Genomic DNA, 25,049 nt, shown 5'->3' on the forward strand with positions numbered 1-25,049 from the left:
GCGGCGTAAGTTACAGTAATGCTCAAAACTGATACTCACCTTGACTAGTTTCCGTAATCACACTTGAGTGTTGCTACTAAAGTCAATACAGATAGTTTCTATCTATCTGGGTAGTATCACATTTTTAGAATGAATTAAGTGATGAGATGGAGTTTTATTTTCTGTTGCTCAGTTTTTAAGTCTTATCTGCTACTGTAATTATGATTGTACTATCAATGTTTTGTCCGGTGGTAAGGATTATAAGAAAATATTTTAAGTTTTGTTTCTTTCCATAGGCTAAATAGTGGGGTACAAGTAACTCCCTACCACATACAGCTGGACAGTCAGAATGCTCTGGAAATAGTAAAAAAGTATGATATAGTTGTGGATGCCACAGATAATGTTGCTACACGATATCTTCTTAATGATGCATGTGTCAAAGCAGGAAGACCACTTGTGTCAGGCAGTGCTTTACAGTTTGAAGGGCAGCTTACTGTTTATAACTATGAAGATGGGCCTTGTTATCGCTGCTTATTTCCTGTGCCACCACCACCAGAAACTGTTACAAATTGTGGAGACGGTGGAGTCTTAGGAGCAGGTTGTATTCATATAATCTACATTTGATTGAAGATTTGTATCCAAAGACCTGTCAGATAAAGTAACATAATATGTTAAGCAGCAAAATGATCAAAAATTGTGCCTTTTCTGCATTTCATTGTGTTATGGACTAATTGATGCTCATAATTTACTGCACAAAAAATTTTTGTATAGTACATATGGGTAATCACAAAGTTTTAATTATCATGTAAAAAAGTTATTAATTTTTTTTGTTTTGTTTCACGTACAAGTCTGCAGTCCTGATACACATCAAAATCCCAGTACCGTACTACCGTGCCATGCTGCTAGTGGAGACAAACAAAAATGGTGCAGCACTGTGATAAAGTGGAGTACTTAGCAACCCGTAGAAGTGTACAGCATCAGTGCACCGCCATATGGCAAAGTGGAGATAGGTGACATGCAGGCATCCAGTCTGACCAAACAAGTATGAACAATGGTGAACAAAATGGAAGACGATCTCTCTGTGAAGAAACAGGAATTGCAAGATAAGCAGGGGCTCAGCACACCAGAATTGAGAAGATAGTGAAAGAAGTGAGAAAGGTATCAACAACTTGCCAGCCATTTAAAATGAAGGGTTCTATGACTGCTTACACCCACTAAAAATGACCAACAAACCAAGGCAGTAGCAGAATTATTACAGCTGTGTCAGGCCAGTCCAGGTGGCTTCTTTAGCCACCTAATCACCATGGACAGGTGTTGGGTGTATCACTATGAGCCTCACAACAAAGGAGTGGAAACATGTGGATTCACCTCTGCCAAAAAAGGCAAAGACCCAATCATTATCACGAAAGCTGATACTGAGTGATCTTTTCGAATTGTCATGGTGTAACGTTAATGGATTATGCTTGCAGGAGACATACAATCACAGGAGTGTATTACTGAAATCTCCTGACAAGGTTATGTAAAACTGACAGGGCAAAGTGTCATGGGAAGCTGCCTTAGAGGGTGTTTTTTGTTATGGCAATGTTCCACCTCATTCTACACTGGACCCAGTACATCCCACAAATATCCCCTTGTATTCACTAGATTTGTTCCTCCTCCCTCAGGTGAAAAGACCGTTGCATAGCAGACATTTTCAGAACTTTTGACAAGATGGATTGTTTTCTGAACAGTGATAATGCAGATTGCTACAAAAGAAATATCCACCAAGTAAACCACAGTTAGGAAAAATGTGTTGAAGTGTGACTATAAGTAGGAGTAACATTATCACTATGTGTCAGGGTCACACATTGAGTTTTTTGTTGTGGTAATTAAAACTTTGTGATTACACCACATACCATTGCAACATGTGTAACAAACCACAAATTTTATGGTAGCCATTAGTCTCGTACGTCTCAAGTAATGTTAACCGTATTGCTTTACAGCCTGAGATGCTCTACCAACATTTTGTTGACTTTCAGCCATACTTAAATCATGTTTTTCTGTGATTAGATTCTGAAGTGTAAATTACAAAAACATAAAGAAGACTTCTGTTTAGTGATTAAAATTCCTATTTAAAGTTCACCAGCTGTACAAATAATGGCCATTATGGACAAAGTGCTGGAAGACTTGCATGTGGAAGTCACATCACATGCCAGTTAAAATGCCTGAAAAGTTTTAAAAATTAATTGTGTTGCTATGGAAGCTTCATATACCTGAAAGATAGATCAAGATGTAGATTAATATCTGTATGAAGTAGTGCCGAGGAAGATGTTCCATGCTTGATGAATGCTACAAATTTCAATTCTAATCAGAATAGTAGATTGGACTTGGGGAGTGTTTTCTGAAAAGACAGATATTTCCGCCAGGAAAACAATAGCTGCTGATCTTTGAGGTTGTACCAGAAACAACACAAACAGGAACAGGACACATGATAAAATCTTTACAAGCCATTTGAACACAAAACAGTTCTCAAACTATTCTATATGTTGTGTGGGGAGGAGATATTTCACCAGGACAATGTTTCAGTCAAACTGCAGTGGCCAAATGCCATGTCCTGCAGTAAAAATCATGGCCTCATGTAACGTGTCCTCCCTATTTGCTCTGTCAAGGATTACTTTTCCTATTCCCTCATGAGTAGAACAGATTCATTGGACAAATTCAATAGCAATTCTTCTGAAACTGGTACTGTGTAGGCTTTAGTGGCGGTAAATGGACAACTGTGCAAACTGCCACAAAGCTGTCAAAAACTGCACTCAGTGAGAGGGATTTCAACATTGTACATTTGGGAAGTGAAGCTGCTGGGAGACGAGCTGAGAAGTAATGCTATTAGATGAAGAGCAGTGTATCCTGAAACTGATGCCCTGTGAAGTTACAGAGAAAGATACAGCCATAACCTTTATAAACATTGTGGTGTGCTGGTGAGAAAAATCAAGCAAATCATCGAAAACTGCTGTGTCTACTGCTTGTTCTATAAAATGTGGACATTACTGGGGTGTGTCAAAGATGACCTCAGCTTACAAAAGTTCACATGCCAATGTGACGAGACATATTGGACAAACAATGTGCAGCACCAAAGGGCAATGCATAGAACCCCAGCAGCACACTAGGTTGATGTATCCTAACAAATCAGGAGTCACAGGAAACTTCTTATCCGAGACACATGTGGTGGAATATGAACACTTAAGGATGTTACTACAAACATGAAAATATTGTGTTGGCATCCTTAGAGAAGCTATCAAAATATGTTACAGGCAAAATCTTATCAACTGGAACTGCAGCTATTGTCTCAACCAGTAATCTTCTTTGATGTAGACGTAAACCAGTACTTAGTGATTTATCTGCCCATGACAGTTAAATGTTAACAATAAAAATATCCTAATCAGTTAGCTACAGATAATAGAAGAAAATTAGTGTATCATAGGATCATAAGCAATGCTTCAATCGCATTGATTAGGTATAAACTACAGGAAGAACATCAGGGAACCATACCAGATAGGGTTGATAGAAGAGATAGAGAAGATCCAACGGAGAGCAGCAAACTTCATTACAGGATCATTTAGTAATCGTGAAAGCATTACGGAGATGATAGATAAACTCCAGTGGAAGACTCTGCAAGAGAGACACTCAGTAGCTCGATATGGGCTTTTGTTGAAGTTTCGAGAACATACCTTCACCGAGGAGTCAAGCAGTATATTTCCCCCTCCTACATATCTCACGAAGAGACCATGAGGATAAAATCAGAGAGATTAGAGCCCATACAGAGGCTCAATCTTTCTTTCCACGAATAATACGAGACTGGAATAGAAGGCAGAACCAATATAGGTACTCAAAGTACCCTTCACCACACACCGTCAGGTGGCTTGCGGAGTATGGATGTAGATGTAGATGTATAAAGGAGAAAGCTAGGTGGAAAACTCAACTCTTTTATAAATATATTCCTATTTCACTGTGTCTTGTTTCTTCCTAAAACAAACAAAATTAACCACAAACAGTTACAAAGATTGGATAATTTCTGGTGCTAAAGTATTGTGTGCTAGGATGGAAAAGTTAATTATGCTGTGCACAGAACATATTAACAATAAATGTTATGATGTGGAACATGTTAGCTGAACATAAGCAGGAATACGTATTTGAGATGATGAAAAAATATTTATTTAGCTACATGCTGGACATTTACAGTTTTTTCTATATCAGTGGCTAAATATTTATGTTCAAGAACTCCTCTATGGTGTTTAAAGAGTTGCTAAAGAGAATCGTCTTTAGTCTACATTTGAAAACACTTCTGATATCTGCTTACCTAATTCAGAGGACAAATGGTTGTTAAGTGCTGAAACTCCATTACCCTCAGTATTGCAAAATACTACAGTCAAAAAATTGGAACATATTATATGTCAAAAATTGGGACACTCAAGAAATAAGTCTAAAACATTTTGGACATCATTAAGCTAGAAATAAACAAAAATATTGATCCAAATTAAATTGAGCACCAGAAAAAACTGTGGTATAAATGGTGTCACATTCAAATCACTGGACAGAAAATCCAGTTATTACTTCCACGTAGTGGCAGTAAAGATTGCACCAACTTACAGCTAACCACAGAAAGATGTAAAATAATCCAACATTCTTGTTTTAGATCAGCATAGTGAGAGACACTTCTATGACAAAACATGCCAAACAGAGCTCTGTGATTAATTTATGTGATGACTCCATTTTAACATGTAATGCAGCTGGATACAAGCAACCTGACACATATTATTTGATGTAGTGAAAGTCATTTCAGCTCGTGAGCGTGCCTGGAGCAGCTAAGTAGGCACAGGTTGGAAAGTGGCTGAAATGCAGACAGTCTTGTATCCAGGTCATAGCATACTCCTCGGCCAAATGGATGCATGTAGGGATGTTTAAGCAGCTTGCCTGTGTGTAGAATGTATGCAATAGAACCATCTAATGAGTAGCCATCACTACTTGCACATGAGTGTGAAGAGGAGCACCCTCACTCCTGGGCCAGCATGATTCAATGTATGACCATAATGTCAGCTTCTGTTGTTAGGAGGTCATTTTTGCTTGAATGAAATCACATAATACCAGGTGGTGCAAAAAAAAAGTTGCCCATGAAAGTAAAAAGGGAGTGCAGTGAAATCACAGACAGAAAGAGCTGAAATGGACTTACCATTTATTTACAATGAAAAATACATTTGTCGGCAACTTCACAGATGATGTCTTGTAATACCTGTATTGTGTATGGATTTATTTAATACACCTTGCTCTTCAAGTGCCCCCATAGGAAGAAATCAAATGTCATTAGATCCACCAAACATGGTGACCATAAATGTTTGCTGACAGTTCGTTCCTCAGTGAAGACATCATGGACTCATTCCAGAGGTACCTTAGATGTGTGGCATTTTACCCATCTTGCTGGGAGAATCAGTTTTCTCTTTCATATTCAGTGAATTGTGTACAAAAATTTTCTAAAATTTCCATGTATTTGCATGTTGAGAGTATTATCAAAAAATATCAGTCTGACCCAAATGTTTCTGGTATACCACACTAAACACTGTTTGTTTCATCGTTATGTGGTTGCTGGCTCACAGTATTAGACCTCTCCATTGCCCAGTAGCTTGTGTTCTGTCAATTCACATGACCTGAAAGATGAAGCCATGCTTTGTCACCCATGCTGTAACAGAAAGGGTTTAACAAACTGTCATTGATGATATTCAAAAGCCACATGCCATAATCTATACATTTCTCATTGTCAACCTCCCATAATTTCTGCACTTACATCACACAGTATGGCTTCAAATTAAGGATTTTCAATATCTGCTGGTAACTGCTACTTACATACATCTGTTGGGCCAGTATATATGTAGACTTCTTTGAGCTCTGAATAATTTTTCAGCAAATGTCTGCAATAACTTCTGGTATGCAAACTGAAGGAATTCTGTGTCGTTTTACAGTTTGCACAGATTCATAAGTGCACCAACTTTTATACAGACTCTGTATTGCCGTCTTTGCTGGTAGGCCTCTATGCAGATACTTGAACCCAAAAATTTTGTAAGTTTTCTTAACTGAATCTGTTTTCCCATATCCTTCCACAATTTCAATTCTTTCTTCTATCGAGTAAGTCATTTTGCTGACCACAAAGAGAAATTCTAACTTCACTTATGAAATAAACTGAAATGCTGAAAGAAGAATGCTAACAATTATCATGTAAAACTGTCCACTGTTGCAACTATTTATTCTATTTCAGAAATCGAAATATTGCATTGTCATTCAAGGGGGAGGCAGGCTACTTTTAATTCCATCACCCAGTATTAATCTTTAGGAGAGTGACACTAAATGTTAGCCATTAACCTGATGTAAGCTTGTTCAGCTATCACCTGAGTTAAGTTTGAGTTTGTTGATGACTCAGTCATGGTATATAGAGAAAGTTGCAGAAGAGTCAAAACAGTTCCAAAATCACTTTGTTTTTTCTGTGCAGTGTGTATGATTTTTCTCATGTTGATCATAAAATAGCCATACAAGTTCTTGATAATGATGACTTAGTTCTTCACATTACATTCTTAAATAACTGCTTCACAGATTTGTTGTTGTGTTAGAGTTGTCAATCATGAGTTTTTGTGTGTGCTGCATCCTTCATACAACTAAAACATGCTTTTTTTTCTTTTTTTTTTTTTTTTGTGACTCCGAACATGTTTTGAAAAGGCATTTTTTAAATTGTTTGTATATAGAACTCCTTATATGTCTCAACCTTGTTTAAATTTCAGAAATTGTCACATGTTCATACCAGTATGGGCAACTGAATTAAGTAACAACCTTGTTTAAATTTCAGAAATTGTCACATGTTCATACCAGTATTGGCAACTGAATTAAGTATGACAATCGTCTTTTGTGTTCATCGTATTATGCTTGTGTGGAGTCTAACTACTTAAAGAGCAGATTCTTACCTGTATTTCACATGTCTTCAGATTAGTGATCTTTCTATCTTTTTGGCAGATTTTATATTACACTGTCTTTTTTTTTTTGCATTACTCAGAACTTTTGTTTTCCATTTCATTGACCATGCCTTTGAATCCATTAAGTTTACATTAAAATGCATTTTGGAGCTCTACATGCTGTCATTTGAATAGAACAGGGAGTTCCGTTCCCAGATCATGGAAAGCTTCCCTCAACTTTTTGTTATTTTCCTTAATATCCTCAACTCCCATTAGTTGTTTCCTCAATATTTTTATTTCTTTAGGCCTTTTCTTGCCCTTATTAATAATTTATAAAATTTTTGTTAACACAACATTGTTCATTTACCATTGATGATTAGAGACTGGAGTGCAAATCTGCATTTGAATTGAACAGTGATTGAAAAATTGACTTCACAAAATATAATTGTTGTAGCAGACCAAGTAACTTTTGTTGAATGGTGTACTACAAAGTGACCCAGATACTATACACTAATTTTCAACATAACAAGCAACTGTCTTTAAACAATGGTCAGAACATTCTAGCAATTATTCAATTCCTCAATTACAGAAATCTGCTCCTTGGTCATGGAGCCATCTGAGATCTGCTGTGTGAATGTCTTCATTGTCAGAAAATCTCTTTTCCCAGATGTTTTTCCTTGGTTGCATGGACATTGTTTTCTGTGGTTGCTGTTATTGGTTGTCTTTCCCGATCAGCAGCACCCATGTCTGCATGGCCGTGGTGAAATTGTTGGCATCATTTCACTGTGGCAGAATATGACATTGCATTTGCTCCTTATACTGCCAAAATTTTGCAGTGCAATTTAGATGTTTTGCTCACAAGAATCTTACTGGCCCATGTACTTCAGTTTTGGAGTATGTTTCCAGTTGCTGTGCCGTTTCACTTGGACACTGTAATGCACCAGTTATTCGTTTCACAGCAGAACTTTATCTGCAGGAAACTCACAACATGTATCCTATCTGACAAGGCGCCACTCGTCTTATATGGTGGTCTTAGTGTGGTATGATGTGTAACTCATTTTCTGACATTGCTATAATGATTAATAACATTGCTTAAAGATGATTCTGCTTGAGCCAAAATGCTTTTATTTTCCTCAGTACTAGCCATTTTAGGTGGCGTTTACTATTACACTGCCTACAATAGATTTTATGGTTTATGTCCACACAGTTAGAAATTTAATTTCCTACTACACAAAAGTGTAAGAATATTATCACTCAAAATTTTATGACAGTGTCTTAAGCTATTACGGCAGTTGCACTAATCAAGTTTCTTTTTTATGATGGGCCCCCCCTGTGGGTTCGGGGGTAAGAATAGGCCCACGGTATTCCTGCCTGTCGTAAGAGGCGACTAAAAGGAGTCTCAAACGTTTTGGCCTTGTGAGATGGTCCCCTAACGGGTTTGACCTCCATCCTTCTAAATTTTCCGAAGAGCGAGCCGATTGGGGAAGGGCGCCTTACAAGGAGCGATGTGTCCATCAAGCATTACCATCTCTAGCCAGGTTTGTCGTCATCGCTTAGCAGTCCCGCTCACCTACCATCTCTTGGGCGTGGATTTGTTCTTGGGTGCGGTTTCTTGCAGTCTGCTATGCTGTGCCGCTTTATGCGCCAATGACGATATTGGACTACATCACCTGAAATCCAGCACGGTAGCCAGTCCGTTGTGGTGGGGCCGCCATGTACCCTGTTGGTTGTAGCCCCCTGACTACACAGGGATCGCTCTGCTGATGCCAGCGCCGTTAACTCCCCACGTATGCCAAGGAGTAGATGCCTATCTCCTTGGGGCATTGGGACTCCCGGCAATGGCCATCCTGCCAGGTGGTCGTTGCTGAGGCTGGGTGGCGCCCGTGGGGAGGGCCCTTGGTCGGAGTAGGTGGCATCAGGGCGGATGACCTGCAATGAAGCGTGGTACATCATCTCTTGCTGGTGGCCAGCCGCCAGCAGTCTCTAAGCGTTCCAGGGCTCAATACAACGCAACTACATATGACCCCAAATCGTTCCCCTCCCTGGCTACACCATGGGAGGAACGAAAGACTAAGGATGCCAGCGAACCATACTCGCCCCGCTACCTGGTGTGTACGAGAGCTGATGGTGAATCCTTTACATCCATGAAGCCTCAGTTCTTCGTCGAGCACTTAGAGGACAAGTTCGGGGAGGTGGAGGGCTTGTCCAAAATGCGCTCGGGCTCGGTTTTGATCAAATCGGCGTCCTCCGCCCAGTCCCGCCGGTTACTCGATTGTAACAAGCTGGGGGATGTTCCGGTTACAATCACGCCCCATAAGAGTCTTAATATGGTCCAGGGCATAATATTCCATCGGGACCTTCTATTGCAGTCCGATGACGAGCTTCGCGCCAATTTAGAGCGGCGAGGTGTTCACTTCGTCCGGCGCGTACATCGTGGTCCAAGGGGTAAGCAGGTTGCCACCGGTGCCTTCATCTTGGCCTTCGAGGGTGATACTTTACCTGAGAAGGTCAAGGTGATGGTCTATCGTTGTGACGTCAAGCCATATATCCCTCCCCCGATGCGGTGCTTTAAGTGCTGGAAGTTCGGGCATATGTCTTCCCGCTGTACTTCCGGCCTCACATGTCGAGATTGTGGACGCCCATCACATCCCGATACTCCATGTGCTCCGCCTCCCATCTGTGTAAACTGCGGAGAGCACCACTCACCTTGTTCGCCGGACTGCAGGATCTACCAGAAAGAGCGCAAAATCATGGAGTATAAGACCCTGGACCGCCTGACATACACTGAGGCCAGGCAGAAGTTCGAACGCCTCCATCCTGTTCGAATGCCTGCCTCTTACGCCGCGGCTACTACTGTTATGGCCCCATTAGCTCTCCCTCAGACTGCCACCTCTCAGAGCCGGAATGCTACACCTGCCCCCTTGATGGTGGGGGGCACTTCACTCCCTGCTGCTCCTGCACTACCTGCCTCAGGAGCAGCAACCCCCCAACCATCGGGGACATCAGTCCCCACTTCTAAGCTGGGGAAGCCTCAAACTTCCCCTGCTCGAATAGCACGGAAAGGGTCCCTTGGGTCCCTTCCTTCCCAGGTTTCCGCCTCTGGGAAGGGTGACGTCAGCCAATGGAAAAAAAGCAGACCAGCGGCTGATCGCAGGGCTTCCCGCTCCTCCTCCGTCCCGGAGACTGACTCGCTGTAGCCCTCCCAGCCAATGAAACCCAAGGACCAGAGAGACAAGACGAAGAAGAAGACCTCTAAGGCCAAGGACCACGCGGTGGCATCCACCCCACTGCTCCCTACAGGCTCTGCGTCCGGGGATAAGGTGGAGATCCGGGCGTCCGCTGAGGACCTGGATCTCGCCGGACCCTCAGACGCCATGGAAGCAGATTGTACTGGTCCTCCATCGGTGGCAGCAGGTGACCCAGTGGCGTGATCTGCCTCCTCGGCCCCTTCACGCCTTTTTCGGACATGGACAAAGCAATACTCCAGTGGAACTGCAGCGCTTTTTTCCACCACCTTGCTGAGCTTCGCCAACTCATCAGCAGTCACCCTTTCCTCTGCATTGCCCTACAGGAAACTTGGTTTCCGGCAATGCGGACCCCTGCCCTACGTGGGTATCGGGGTTATTACAAGAACCGGGCAGCTTATGAGAGGGTATCTGGTGGAGTCTGTGTCTACATCCTTAACTCTGTCTACAGCGAATGTGTACCTCTTCACACACCTTTAGAGGCTGTCGCTGTAAGGATGTGGACGCCTCAGCCTATTACTGTCTGCAGTTTGTATCTTCCGCCAGATGGTGATGTCTCGCGTCATGTGTTGGCTGCATTGATAGCACAACTGCCTCCTCCTTTTGTGTTACTGGGCGACTTTAACGCCCATAACCCCCTGTGGGGTAGCGCCGCGATTACTGGCCGGGGTAGAGATGTCGAGACTCTTCTCTCGCAGCTTGACCTCTGCCTCTTAAACACAGGAGAGCCGACACATTTCAGCGTCGTCCATGGCACATTTTCGGCCATCGACCTTTCTATCTGCAGCCCCGGCCTTTCACCATCCATCCACTGGAGTGTCCATGACGACTTATGTGGTAGTGACCATTTCCCCATCTTTCTGTCACTACCACAGCGTCACTCTTCTGAACGCCCCTCCAGATGGGCTCTGAATAAGGCTGATTGGGGCTTGTTCTCCTCTCTCGCCACTATCGCACCTCCTTCCCCTGACACCATTGATGCGGTGGTTCAGTCGGTCACCACCGGCATCGTTTCTGCGGCGGCATCTGCGATTCCCTGTTCATCCGGGTCCCCTCGGAGGAGGACTGTGCCTTGGTGGGCGCCCGAGATCGCAGAGGCGATTAGAGATCGCCGGCGGGCTCTTCAACGCCATAAGTGGCACCCGTCCTTGGAGAACCTCATCGTTTTTAAACAGCTCCGTGCCCGTGCCCGACGCCTTATTCGCCAACGAAAGCAGGAGTGCTGGGAACGGTATGTTTCCACCATTGGCGTCCGTACCTCTGCATCGCAGGTTTGGGCTAAGATTAGGCGACTCCATGGCTATCGGCCGCCTGTCTCTGTCCCTGGGCTTTCACTGAATGGAGTGGTGTGTACTGACTCCGACACGATTGCGGACCGGTTAGCAGCGCATTTTGCTCAGTGTTCCGCATCTACGAATTACCCACTGGCCTTCCGCTCCCGGAAAGAGCGGTTGGAAAGTTGGAGGCTTTCCTTTCACACGCGCCACGCGGAGTCGTACAATGCTCCTTTCAGCGACTGGGAATTCCAGAGTGCCCTATCTGCTTGCCCTGATACAGCTCCTGGGCCAGACCGCATCCACAGCCAGATGCTGAAACACCTCTCTGTGAATTGCAAGCGACGCCTCCTAGATGTTTTCAACCGCATCTGGGTTGAGGGTGTGTTCCCGTCTCAATGGCGAGAAAGCATCGTCCTCCCCGTGTTGAAACCTGGCAAGAACCCGCTGGAGGTGGACAGCTACCGCCCCATAAGCCTCACCAACGTTCTTTGCAAGTTGCTAGAACGTATGGTGAGCCGGAGGTTGAGTTGGCTCCTCGAGTCTCGAGGCCTTCTGGCTCCGTCTCAGGGTGGGTTCCGCAAAGGCCACTCTGCCGTCGATAATCTGGTCTCCCTAGAGTCTGCCGTCCATACAGCCTTTGCACGCCGCCAACATCTGGTTGCCGTCTTCTTCGACATGCGGAAGGCGTACGATACGACTTGGCGATATCACATCCTGGCCACACTTCATGGGTGGGGTCTTAGGGGCCCGCTCCCGATTTTTATTCAGAATTTTCTGTTGTCTCGTTCCTTCCGCGTGCAAGTTGCTGCGTCCCATAGTTCCTCCCGGGTCCAGGAGAACGGGGTCCCACAGGGGTCTGTCCTCAGTGTCTCCCTGTTTTTAATTGCGATCAATGGGCTCGCTGAGGCGGTGGGATCGTCCGTCGCAGCTTCGTTGTATGCAGACGATTTCTGTCTCTACTACAGCTCCGCTGGCATTGCAGTTGCTGAGCGCCAGCTGCAGGGCGCTATCCGCAAGGCGCAGTCGTGGGCTGTAGCGCACGGCTTCCAGTTTTCGGCCGCTAAGACCTGCGTTGTGCATTTCTGCCGGCGTCGCACGGTTCACCCTGAGCCACGCCTTTACCTTGACGGTGAACCTCTTGCTGTGGTAGAGACGCATCGGTTCTTGGGACTGGTATTTGATGCCCGGTTGACTTGGCTGCCTCATATTAGGCAGCTTAAACAAACATGCTGGCGGCATTTAAACGCTCTCCGTTGCCTTAGCTACACCGGATGGGGTGCCGATCGGTCCACCCTTCTCCGGCTGTATCAAGCGCTGATCCAGTCCCGCCTTGATTATGGGTGTGTGGCTTATGGTTCGGCGTCGCCATCAGCGTTGCAATTGCTGGATCCCATCCATCACTGCGGGATCCGACTCGCCACAGGAGCATTTCGGACAAGCCCTGTTGACAGCTTACTTGTGGAGGCTGGTGTTCCTCCATTGCGGATCCGGCGCGACCGACTTCTGGCCGCTTATGCTGCCCACGTTTGTAGCTTGCCAGGGCATCCCAACTACCGTCTCCTGTTCCCGCACTCGATCGTCCATCTTCCTGACAGGCGGCCCCGGTCAGGGTGTACGATCGCGGTTCGCATCCGGGCTCTACTGTGTGGGATTGAGTTTTTTCCTCTCCCGCCTGTTTTCCGGGCCAATCTCCGTCTACCCCCGTGGTGTGTGCGCCGACCATGCATTCGGCTGGATTTGGCACAGGGTCCGAAAGACTCGGTCCCTCCTCCAGCCCTCCGCCGCCACTTTGTTGCTCTCCTTGCCGAGTTTCCCGGATCTGCCGTGGCCTATACCGACGGTTCGATGGTCTCTGGTCGCACTGGTTACGCTCTTACTCTAGAGGATCATTGTGAGCAACGGTCGCTGGCACCCGGGAACAGTGTATACACTGCCGAGTTGGTTGCCATCTATCGCGCCCTAGAGTATATCCGCTCCCGCTCAGGTGAGTCCTTTGTCATCTGTAGTGACTCCCTGAGTGGTTTACGAGCTCTTGACCAGTGCTTTCCTCGTTCCCGTCTGGTGATGGCCATCCACGAGTCGCTCCATGCTCTTGCCCGTTGCGGCCGCTCCGTGGTCTTTGTTTGGACCCCAGGTCATGTCGGCATCCCGGGCAATGAGCGGGTTGACACGCTGGCTAAACAGGCAGTGAGTTCACCGGCTCTGGAACTCGGCCTTATGGAGTGTGATCTCCTGTCGCTTTTGCGCCAGAAAGTGCTTGGTGCCTGGGGTGACGAGTGGCGCACCCTGCCCACGCCCAACAAACTTCGGGCGGTGAAGGAGACGACCCGTGTGTGGCGCTCCTCCATGCGGGCCTCTCGGAAGGACTCTGTCGTCCTCTGCCGGCTGCCCGTTGGCCACACGTGGCTGACGCACGGCCATTTGTTGCGCCGGGAGGACCCACCGCTATGTCGCTGCGGGGCAGCTCTGACGGTGGTCCACATTTTGGTGGACTGCCCGCTTTTAACAGGACTCAGGCAGACGTTTGCGCTGCCTGATACCCTCCCTGCCCTTTTATGTGATGACGATGCTATGGCGGACCTCGTGTTGAGTTTTATTCGGGCAGGGGGTTTTTATCGTATGATTTGAGTGTTTGTCCTTTTATTTCCTGTATTGACTTGGGCCTTTGGCCTGTGGTTTTAAACTGTGGGTTTTAATGTCATTTGGTGGTTGGCTTTTCCTTATTTTCATGGTCGGCCAACCACCTTCACACTCAGTGCGATTTTAGTTCCGTTTGTCTGGTCTTTGTCTGCCTTTCTTGTATTGTGTCGTCCCTTCTCTCAGTTCTCCGTTTTTAACGACTGACAGTTTTTATTTCGTGTGATTTTATCGTGGAACAAGGGACCGATGACCTTAGCAGTCTGGTCCCTTCACTCCCACACCCAACCAACCTTTTATGATGGGAAGATAGCTTATGTGTAGCTGAAACTAGTAATTACAATAAAATTTGTTTGTGACCTTGACTTCAAGGTTTTTTAACCAACAATATATTAAAAAATAGTTTCCTTAACATCAGTGAGTTCAGATTTACTCATTGCAGTGTGATGCAAGCTTCAGTTACTCGTACACTCACCATAGTCATTTTGTTGGTTATTGACCTTTTCTGATCTCATTGTATTGTAATGATCATCAAATTGTAACACATACACCGTGTTCCCAGTGATCCAACTCATCATCTTTAATTTTGCTGATGACTAAGTTGGGAATGAATTTTGGGCTAGTATACTCCTTCATATAAACATCTTACAAACATTTTAGGTAAATATTATGAGTACACTTATCAAAAGCTTGATTTCATAATATTAATTGAAAGTGTTCATCAGTTCTGCGAAACAACTTATAGTAGAAATAAAGACAGACCATTGCAGACGACTCTTCTCAACCATGCTTCTGTGACCAACCCAAGAGGAAGATATGTGCTCGACAACTGTCCTAACAGATACTCCTTAGCTGACACTTTTTTTCCAAAAACTTTCTTTGTATTATTCTACCATTTTGCCTAAAATGCATTAACATACTTCACAAAAATGTGAACATACTAGGACAAAAGAATCGAAATCCTTCTAACAGTCATGTTTTTATTTATGTATTTAATAGTATGTAATACTGATACATAAAATGTATGTGAATCAATTTATGGTTCTTCTAATGTTTGCTTAGGTTTCTTATGGTGCACATATGATTCAGAAACATTTGCTGGTTGATCCATTCAGGCACCTAGCATAAGTTTTCTGTACTGTGAATTTGGACTGATATTATGCAACTTTTAATCTTAATTCATTATAATAAAAGTGTGTTTTGTGATTACTAAATTTGTAAATAACCTTCAGAAACAATTGCTTTGATAACAAGTAAATATTCATAAGTTACGTATATGCATTTGTTGAAATGATAGTTGGAATTTCACCGTCTCAGTTATGTGAATATACTTAAATAACACTTCTAACAGTAACAACTGTGCTCCCACTTAGCAGTTAAAGCAATTATATATGTACTAATATAAACTTCTTGTGTCTTTCCAGTTCCTGGGGCTATTGGTGTGTTACAGGCACTAGAAGCAATTAAGATAATACTGAAGATACCAGGTGTTCTCTCACAAAGATTGTTATTATTTGATGGATCATCTGGAATATTCAGAAATGTTCGCTTAAGGAAAAAGAATCCAGATTGTGAGGTTTGCGGAGAAAATCCAAAAATTACAACTCTTATTGATTATGAACAATTTTGTGGATCAAGAGCCAATGACAAGGTTAGCATATTTCATTCAATATGAAGACGTAGTACAGTTTCAAGTACTGTACAGAAGCTGCTTCTTGGATACTTGAACTTTAATTCACAAGGCAGTGTAGGAGTTGGTAAACACTAACCCAAGTAAAGCAGAAGTAGGTAGGAAATATCTTGCCGATTTTCATTTATTGCTACTCAAGTAGAATTATTAGGTATTCAGCCTTTGGTGTGTGATGTTCTAAAGTAATAGAGCTGTTTTTCCCCTGTTTACAAAACAGATTGTTCTTAATTTATTTTCGCAAATGTGTTTCAGTACATCTGTTCCCTCATCATTGACCTATTATTTTTGTTATGTAGCCTGTGTTAACCAAAAATTTGTTTCCTAGAACCGTGTATGTTGTTAATAACAATGAAGAGAAGAAAGAGATTGGCTACCCATCCAAGACAAATGAATGATTTATGGGCAAAGAAACAATGAATTAAGATATACAATAAGAAAATGCTGATCCTCTGATGAAGGACAGATATGTTAAAACATATTTGGATAAGAAATACAGAAAAATGGATATTTTGCAAAAGCTGGCAGACTTGGTTGTATAATTAAAAAAAAGTTAGATGAGCTCTTTGATATAGATGGCATGTAATAGTTGCCAGTCCCACTTATAGAAAGCTGTAAATTCAATCTTAAGAACCTGCATGATCCTTTGATAAAAATAAATTAAATTCTTGGAATAAACAGGATGTGTATTCCATAAAATTTACTTGTACTCATAACAACATTGGCACAGGAGAGACATGAGGGAGATTTTGGCAGTAATGTTGAAGTCAGGAGCTAAACAAATTCTTCAAAATAATCATTAATTTAACATCAGACATTTCAGAGGCAAAAGTGAGATGGTAAGAGGGGCAGATATGTAAGTGTGATGGCTGGTGATGGGTCCTAGCCATGTCGGGATTGCAACAATGAGGTTAGGATGATACAAATCTTGAAGATGGGTTGTGGATGAAAACAAAATGTGAAATATAATAACATTTAATAGGTGGTGAGCTATGAATACGTTAGTCGTTCCCCCAATTTACAGTCATAGGATATGTTGTACACTGGCCCTAAAAGCATGGGGGACATATTTTAAGGTAGCAGGCTATACCGGGTGTCCGAAAAGAAAGCTTATATTTGAAGAGCTCTGTATGCATGTGCAAAAAATCAGAGGAGAGTGTGGAGTACATTCATCGCTTGCTTGGCCTTTAGGTATTCCGTTGACATGGAGTGTTTCTCGGGAGCTGACCATGCATTATGTGTGCAAGAATTTTACATAAACGGTGATTCAGTGACTATAGCACAGAGGCAATTTTTCAGTGATTGTGGCTTGCATAATGTAAGTAATGCTCCGAGTGTTCCCCTTACTCAGGATTGGATCAAAACATTTGAGCAGACCGGTTCAACACTGGTTAAACTATAATCAATGTGACCAAGGTCATCAGGAATGAGCAAATAGATGGAGAGTGTAAATCGGTCTGTTCATGACGATCCTAACCTCTCCTTTCTTAAGCATACAAGGACTTTAAATGTGGATACATCATCACTGCATCAGTTTCTGCAAAAAGATCTTAAAGTTCACCCAAAATTCACTTGATGCAAGAATTAAAATCTCAGGATTCCAGACATAGACTGCAGTTCATTAATGATGTGACTGAGTGCCCTTCATTTAACATCATCTTGTTTTTTGATGAGGATACTTTTCACCCAGACAGTAACATCAATAAGCAAAATTGCTGCTACTGTGTTGTTGTTGTTGTTGTGGTCTTCAGTCCTGAGACTGGTTTGATGCAGCTCTCCATGCTACTCTATCCTGTGCAAGCTGCTTCATCTCCCAGTACCTACTGCAACCTACATCCTTCTGAATCTGCTTAGTGTACTCATCTCTCGGTCTCCCTCTACGATTTTTACCCTCCACGCTGCCCTCCAACGCTAAATTTGTGATCCCTTGATGCCTCAAAACATGTCCTACCAACCGATCCCTTCTTCTGGTCAAGTTGTGCCACAGACTTCTCTTCTCCCCAATCATATTCAATACCTCCTCATTAGTTACGTGATCTATCCACCTATCCACCTATCCATCTTCAGTATTCTTCTGTAGCACCACATTTCGAAAGCTTCTATTCTCTTCTTGTCCAAACTAGTTATCGTCCATGTTTCACTTCCATACATGGATACACTCCAAACAAATACTTTCAGAAACGACTTCCTGATACATAAATCTATATTCGATGTTAACAAATTTCTCTTCTTCAGAAACGCTTTCCTTGCCATTGCCAGTCTACATTTTATATCCTCTCTACTTCGACCATCATCAGTTATTTTACTTCCTAAATAGCAAAACTCCTTTACTACTTTAAGTGTCTCATTTCCTAATCTAATTCCCTCAGCATCACCCGATTTAATTTGACTACATTCCATTATCCTCGTTTTGCTTTTGTTAATGTTCATCTTATATCCTCCTTTCAAGACACTGTCCATTCCGTTCAACTGCTCTTCCAAGTCCTTTGCCGTCTCTGACAGAATTACAATGTCATCGGCGAACCTCAAAGTTTTTACTTCGTCTCCATGAATTTTAATACCTACTCCAAATTTTTCTTTTGTTTCCTTTACTGCTTGCTCAATATACAGATTGAATAACATCGGGGAGAGGCTACAACCCTGTCTCACTCCTTTCCCAACCACTGCTTCCCTTTCATGCCCCTCGACTTTTATGACTGCCATCTGGTTTCTGTACAAATTATAAATAGCCTTTCGCTCCCTGTATTTTACCCCTGCCACCTTTAGAATTTGAAAAAGAGTATTCCAGTCAACATTGTCAAAAGCTTTCTCTAAGTCTACAAATGCTAGAAACGTAGGTTTGCCTTTTCTTAATCTTTCTTCTAAGATAAGTCATAAGGTCAGTATTGCCTCACGTGTTCCAACATTTCGACGGATCCAAACTGATCCTCCCCGAGGTCTGCATCTACCAGTTTTTCCATTCGTCTGTAAAGAATTCGCGTTAGTATTTTGCAGCCGTGGCTTATTAAACTGATAGTTCGGTAATTTTCACATCTGTCAGCACCTGCTTTCTTTGGGATTGGAATTATTATATTCTTCTTGAAGTCTGAGGGTATTTCGCCTGTCTCATACATCTTGCTCACCAGCTGGTAGAGTTTTGTCATGACTGGCTCTCCCAAGGCCGTCAGTAGTTCTAATGGAATGTTGTCTACTCCGGGGGCCTTGTTTCGACTCAGGTCTTTCAGTGCTCTGTCAAACTCTTCACGCAGTATCGTATCTCCCATTTCGTCTTCATCTACATCCTCTTCTATTTCCATAATATTGTCCTCAAGTACATCGCCCTTGTATAAACCTTCTATATACTCCTTCCACCTTTCTGCCTTCCCTTCTTTGCTTAGAACTGGGCTGCCATCTGAGCTCTTGATATTCATACACGTGGTCCTCTTTTCTCCAAAGGTCTCTTTAATTTTCCTGTAGGCAGTATCTATCTTACCCCTAGTGAGATAAGCTTCTACATCCTTACATTTGTCCTCTAGCCATCCCTGTTTAGCCATTTTGCACTTCCTGTCGATCTCATTTTTGAGACGTTTGTATTCCTTTTTGCCTGCTTCATTTACTGCATTTTTATATTTTCTCCTTTCATCAATTAAATTCAATATTTCTTCTGTTACCCAAGGATTTCTAGCAGCCCTCGTCTTTGTACCTACTTTATCCTCTGCTGCCTTCACTACTACATCCCTCAGAGCTACCCATTCTTCTTCTACTGTATTTCTTTCCCCTATTCCTGTCAATTGTTCCCTTATGCTCTCTCTGAAACTCTGTACAACCTCTGGTTCTATCAGTTTATCCAGGTCCCATCTCCTTAATTTCCCACATTTTTGCAGTTTCTTCAGTTTTAATCTACAGGTCATAACCAATAGATTGTGGTCAGAGTTCACATCTGCCCCTGGAAATGTCTTACAACTTAAAACCTGGTTCCTAAATCTCTGTCTTACCATTATATAATCTATCTGATACCTTTTAGTATCTCCAGGGTTCTTCCACGTATACAACCTTCTTTCATGATTCTTAAACCAAGTGTTAGCTATGATTAAGTTGTGCTCTGTGCAAAATTCTACTAGGCGGCTTCCTCTTTTATTTCTTAGCCCCAATCCATATTCACCTACTATGTTTCCTTCTCTCCCTTTTCCTACACTCGAATTCCAGTCACCCATTACTATTAAATTTTCGTCTCCCTTCACTATCTGAATAATTTCTTTTATTTCATCGTACATTTCTTCAATTTCTTCATCATCTGCAGAGCTAGTTGGCATATAAACTTGTACTACTGTAGTAGGTGTGGGCTTCGTATCTATCTTGGCCACAATAATGCGTTCACTATGCTGTTTGTAGTAGCTTACCCGCATTCCTATTTTCCTATTCATTATTAAACCTACTCCTGCATTACCCCTATTTGATTTTGTGTTTATAACCCTGTAGTCACCTGACCAGAAGTCTTGTTCCTCCTGCCACCGAACTTCACTAATTCCCACTATATCTAACTTTAACCTATCCATTTCCCATTTTAAATTTTCTAACCTACCTGCCCGATTAAGGGATCTGACATTCCACGCTCCGATCCGTAGAACGCCAGTTTTCTTTCTCGCTGCTACTGTAGGGCAATGAATCCTAAACAGAAGCATGAGAAACCTCTTCATTCACCAAAAGTTACTGTATGGGCTGCATTGTCAGATCAAGAAGTAATTGACCCGTACTTTTTCGAGTACAGGAACAGTCTTGGAGTTACAGGTAATTTGGAACGTTATGTGACAGTGTTAAATGACTTTATCGTGCCTGAATTGCAAAACTTTCATGGCTATAGCCAAAGAACATGATTTCAGCAAGATTGATAATGATGGTTATTGGTTTTTGGGGCACTCAACTGCTTGGTCATGGACACCCTTACAAAGTCCCAATTTTTACAAAGTCCAATTTGTTTTTTTACACAGTCGAATGTAGCCATGATCACAAATGGTGGTGGTGATGATGACGAAATGATGAGGACAACACAAGCACCCAGCCCCCAGGCAGAGAAAATCCCCAACTCAGCCTGGAATCGAACCCTGGACCCCATGATCCAGAGGCAGCAATACTAGCCACTAGATCATGAGCAAGATGCCACAGCAAGATGGAGCCACAGGACAGACATTCAATGTGACTGTACTGCGAGTTCATGAAATTTTCCCTGCCAAACTGATCTCCAGGAGGAATGACATTTTTAGCCACCATGTAGTCCAGATTTGAGCCCCATGGATTTTTTCTTATGGGGTATGTCAAATCTAAAGTATATGTCAATAGTCTGACTTCTCTGGAGCAATTGAAAGGAGATATCCATAGTGAAGTGTAAGCCATCTCGGTGCCTACATGCTGAGCCGTCATGCAAAATTTTGTTCATCATTTAAGTGAGTGCCTTTGGCATTTGGATTGTGTTAAATGACATTATTTTTAAGAATTTAACTCCTTAGCTGTATATTCCAATAATAAATAAAGATTTTGTCAAAAAAACTTCAACCTCTATTTTATTTGGCACATCAAATGTAAAGTTTCTTTTGAGGCACCCTGTATGTCTTGAGCATGCTACTCTGTCTGTGCACACTCTACAGTCCAACTGGAAGCTGGTATTAGTAACCATATGTAAGTGTTGAGTATTACAGGAGCTAAATTTCAAATTAAAGGCAAATAAAAAAAAAGTAATTGGATTGTGTCCCCCATGGGACGCTAGTGTAGGAAGACAGGTTGCCAGGAATGGTGGAGCATGGAACTGTTGCTGGCAGAGATCTGGCCAAAGGCAAATAATTACTTTGCACAAATAATCTGTAAACGTATCTTTATTCAACTTTGATCAGTCCTGAAGTACCATCCAATATCGTAATCCAATGTTCACAGCAACATACATGAACATTAAACACACCGTAAGGATGGCAGGACATGGTGTAATCTGGTCTTCAGCCCATGGCCAAGTTAACTGAATCTGCTTGGCTGCTGTGGGGCTGTCCTATGTACCATCTGCAGAGGTCACCTGTTTCGGCAGCTGGGGGAGACCTATCCCTGGTGCACATAATTGGCTTTGGCACTGTCCTGTGCAACTGCTATCGGCATTCTCCTAACTTTTGCAGTGTTTTACCAACTATCGCCAGGCTCTACCTTTGCTGGTATTGATACACATGAATAACACCAGAAATTCCATGGGGCTGTTGAAGGATGATACTTTTGTATTTGCTGAGATCACAACATTACAAAATTGCAGCAAAATGCAGGCAGAAGTGCAGTGGAATCAATGCTTGGTGCACAGATTGGTAGTTGACACTCAATTGTAACATATTGCATGTAGATAAAAGTAAACCATTTTTTCTATAATTACATGATTTCTGAACAATCACAGGAAGTGATCACAACCATTCACTCTTTAACACTGGTATTAGCTGTATAGTGTGGCCTCACATGATGAAGTACTGCTGTGTGCAGAAACAATGTTTCAGTGGATGGATGCATGATAAGAGACTAGGTGTGATGAAACAAAGGTCATGTTTCTCGTCCTTCTTTTGACTCTGGGCTTTGAAGCAAACTGGCTAAGTCAGAAGTATGTATTTCCATTGATTGTGAAGTTCTAACTTACAAATTATTTGTGCACATTATTATTTGACATATGAATCACTTTTATATAACAGTGACGAGAATGTGTTACCACATCTCCATTCTGAATAGGGACATCCAGCTTCACTCAATAATAAAAAATGTTATTTTATATTAAGTGATTGATAGTTTAGTCAGTGTTTTTACTGACTTTTTATTGGTTATCAGTTTTATTACATGTACATTTATACTCCGCAAGCCACCCAACGGTGTGTGGCAGAGGGCACTTTACGTGCCAATGTCATTACCTCCCTTTTCTGTTCCAGTCACGTATGGTTCACGGGAAGAACAACTGTCTGAAAGCTTCCGTACGTGCTCGAATCTCTCTAATTTTACATTTGTGATCTCTTCGGGAGGTGTAAATAGGGAGAAGCAATATATTCAATACCTCATCCAGAAACACACCCTCTCGAAACCTGGCAAGCAAGCTACACCGCAATGCAGAGCGCCTCTCTTGCAGAGTCTGCCACTTGAGTTTGCTAAACATCTCCGTAACGCTATCACGGTTTATGGATGAGCAATACTCAATACTCAAGTATAGGTCGATCGAATGTTTTGTAAGCCACCTCCTTTGTTGATGGACTACATTTTCTAAGGACTCTCCCAATGAATCTCAACCTGGTACCCGCCTTACTAACAATTAATTTTATATGATCATTCCACTTTAAATTGTTCCACATGCATACTCCCAGATATTTTACAGAAGTTAACTGCTACCAGTGTTTGTTCCGATATCATATAATCATACAATAAAGGATCCTTCTTTCTATGTATTCGCAATACATTACATTTGTCTGTGTTAAGGGTCAGTTGCCACTTCCTGCACCAAGTGCCTATCCGTTGCAGATCTTCCTGCATTTCGCTACAATTTTCTAATGCTGCAACTTCTCTGTATACTACAGGGTGATTCAAAAAAAACTTCTTTTACAACTTTGAGGGCTGTTTCCTTGCACCAAAACAAATAAAAAAAATTCAAATAAACATGTGTGAAAAAATCTTTTATTTTTTAGTTGTTTACTATCAGCAGCTTTCAAGATCAACCCAAAAGGGTCAGTTTAGTCTTTCAAAGAATGCTTCGACTCTTTGTATACATTGTGTCCTAGGCAGTAGTGTCTCGTACTCATTCAAAGAATGCATTGATGGTTTGTGTCATAGATGGTGATGTGGTGTCGTTGAGAGTTGTTTACATTTGTTGTTAGTCTGCGTTCAAAATTACAATTATTTCCCATATAGTGAGGTAATTAAAAATGTTTTGTTTAACCATGATGAGATATTCATTTTGTGAGCAGGCTGACATGATTTTTATGTGCATCTGTGCAAGTGGCAATGCCATTGAGGCTGTATAGCTGTATCAGACCAGCCCGAAGACCTATCCAAATTTTCCTACTAATTGAATGGAACGACTTGTTATCTTAATATGTGTACATAACTGAAATGTTGAAGACAGACTAATGATGAATAACAAAATGTAAATAACTCTCCATGACACCACATTTTTACCTGGAATACACTGAATACACTGCATCATAGCCTTCTATGAATGAATGCAGCACAGAACTATCTAGAACACAATAGCTACAGTGACAAAGCCTTCTTTGATGGAGTGCATTGAACATATTAGGTAGTTCCTGGTGAGATTTTGAATGTAAATTTTCATTAATAATACAAAAAATTCTTTAGTGTAAGGAACCTGTTCCTGAAGTATGTAAAAGTATTTTTGGATCACATCTATATATGTCGTTACATTATTGTACAATCTGCTGTAGTATAGAAAGAGAAATGTTACTCTAATTTATCATTTCAGTGAAGATGTACTTCTCAAAATAAATCGTCTGCAAATTAAGGAACAAAGAAAGGAAAGAACTGAAACTTTGTTTAACTGAGTTACATTTTATAGCTCTGTGGTGGTAATGATGGGTAGCTTGAAAATTTTGTTTCACTTTGTAGTGAAAGCATGCTTTCATTGGTCCTTGATATGATGGTCCTGGTAATGAGGCCACACTTGTATTGGTCCACCAAATGTAGAGTCCCATGCTTAAAAGCTTAAATATCTGTGAGTATGCATGTGCAGTGATTTAAAATGGAATAACCACATAAAAGTAATCATTGGAATGCTAGATGGCAGAATGGCAGACAGAGATTCATCTGAAGAATCCTCTGGAAGTGTAGCCCAACCATGAAGAGATAGTTTACGAAACCCTCATTTGAGCTATCGTTTTGCTTATCAGTCGAAGACTCTCACCAAATAGGATTCATAGAGGAAATAAAGAGGATTCTAAGACGAGCACTGTGTTTCATCACAGTTTCATTTAATATGGTGAAAGTGTTTCAGAGGTGCTCCTTCAGCTTCAGTATCTGAACTACAGAAGAGGCATTTTTGTCCTTATGTATACCTCATAAAAACGCCATGAAGGTAAAACTAGAGATACTACAACTCATGTGGAGGCTTATCAGCAATCATTCCTCCTGCACACCTTTTGCAGCTGGAACAGGAAAGCGAGAAAGTGATAGTAGTATGCATAGAACACTACCTAGCTACATACCATAAGATGGGTTGTGGAGTATAGATGCACATGTAGATGTGAGGGTGACATTTGTGATTAGG

At 42.2% G+C, this 25,049-nt stretch overlaps 1 protein-coding gene across 4 annotated transcripts in view; it reads left to right on the forward strand.

Annotated features, from left to right (window-relative positions):
• The window catches only part of LOC126271886 (adenylyltransferase and sulfurtransferase MOCS3), a 168,935-nt gene that overhangs the window by 125,406 nt on the left and 18,480 nt on the right, over positions 1-25,049 (forward strand). For all 4 annotated transcript variants that reach the window (XM_049974259.1, XM_049974257.1, XM_049974260.1 and 1 more), the window contains exons 6-7: positions 276-577; positions 15,531-15,757. In XM_049974259.1, the coding sequence (XP_049830216.1) occupies positions 276-577; positions 15,531-15,757 (529 nt within the window). The remainder of the gene's footprint in view (positions 1-275; positions 578-15,530; positions 15,758-25,049) is intronic.

Source organism: Schistocerca gregaria, chromosome 5 (genome assembly GCF_023897955.1).
Source record: "Schistocerca gregaria isolate iqSchGreg1 chromosome 5, iqSchGreg1.2, whole genome shotgun sequence".
Lineage (NCBI taxonomy): Eukaryota > Metazoa > Arthropoda > Insecta > Orthoptera > Acrididae > Schistocerca > Schistocerca gregaria.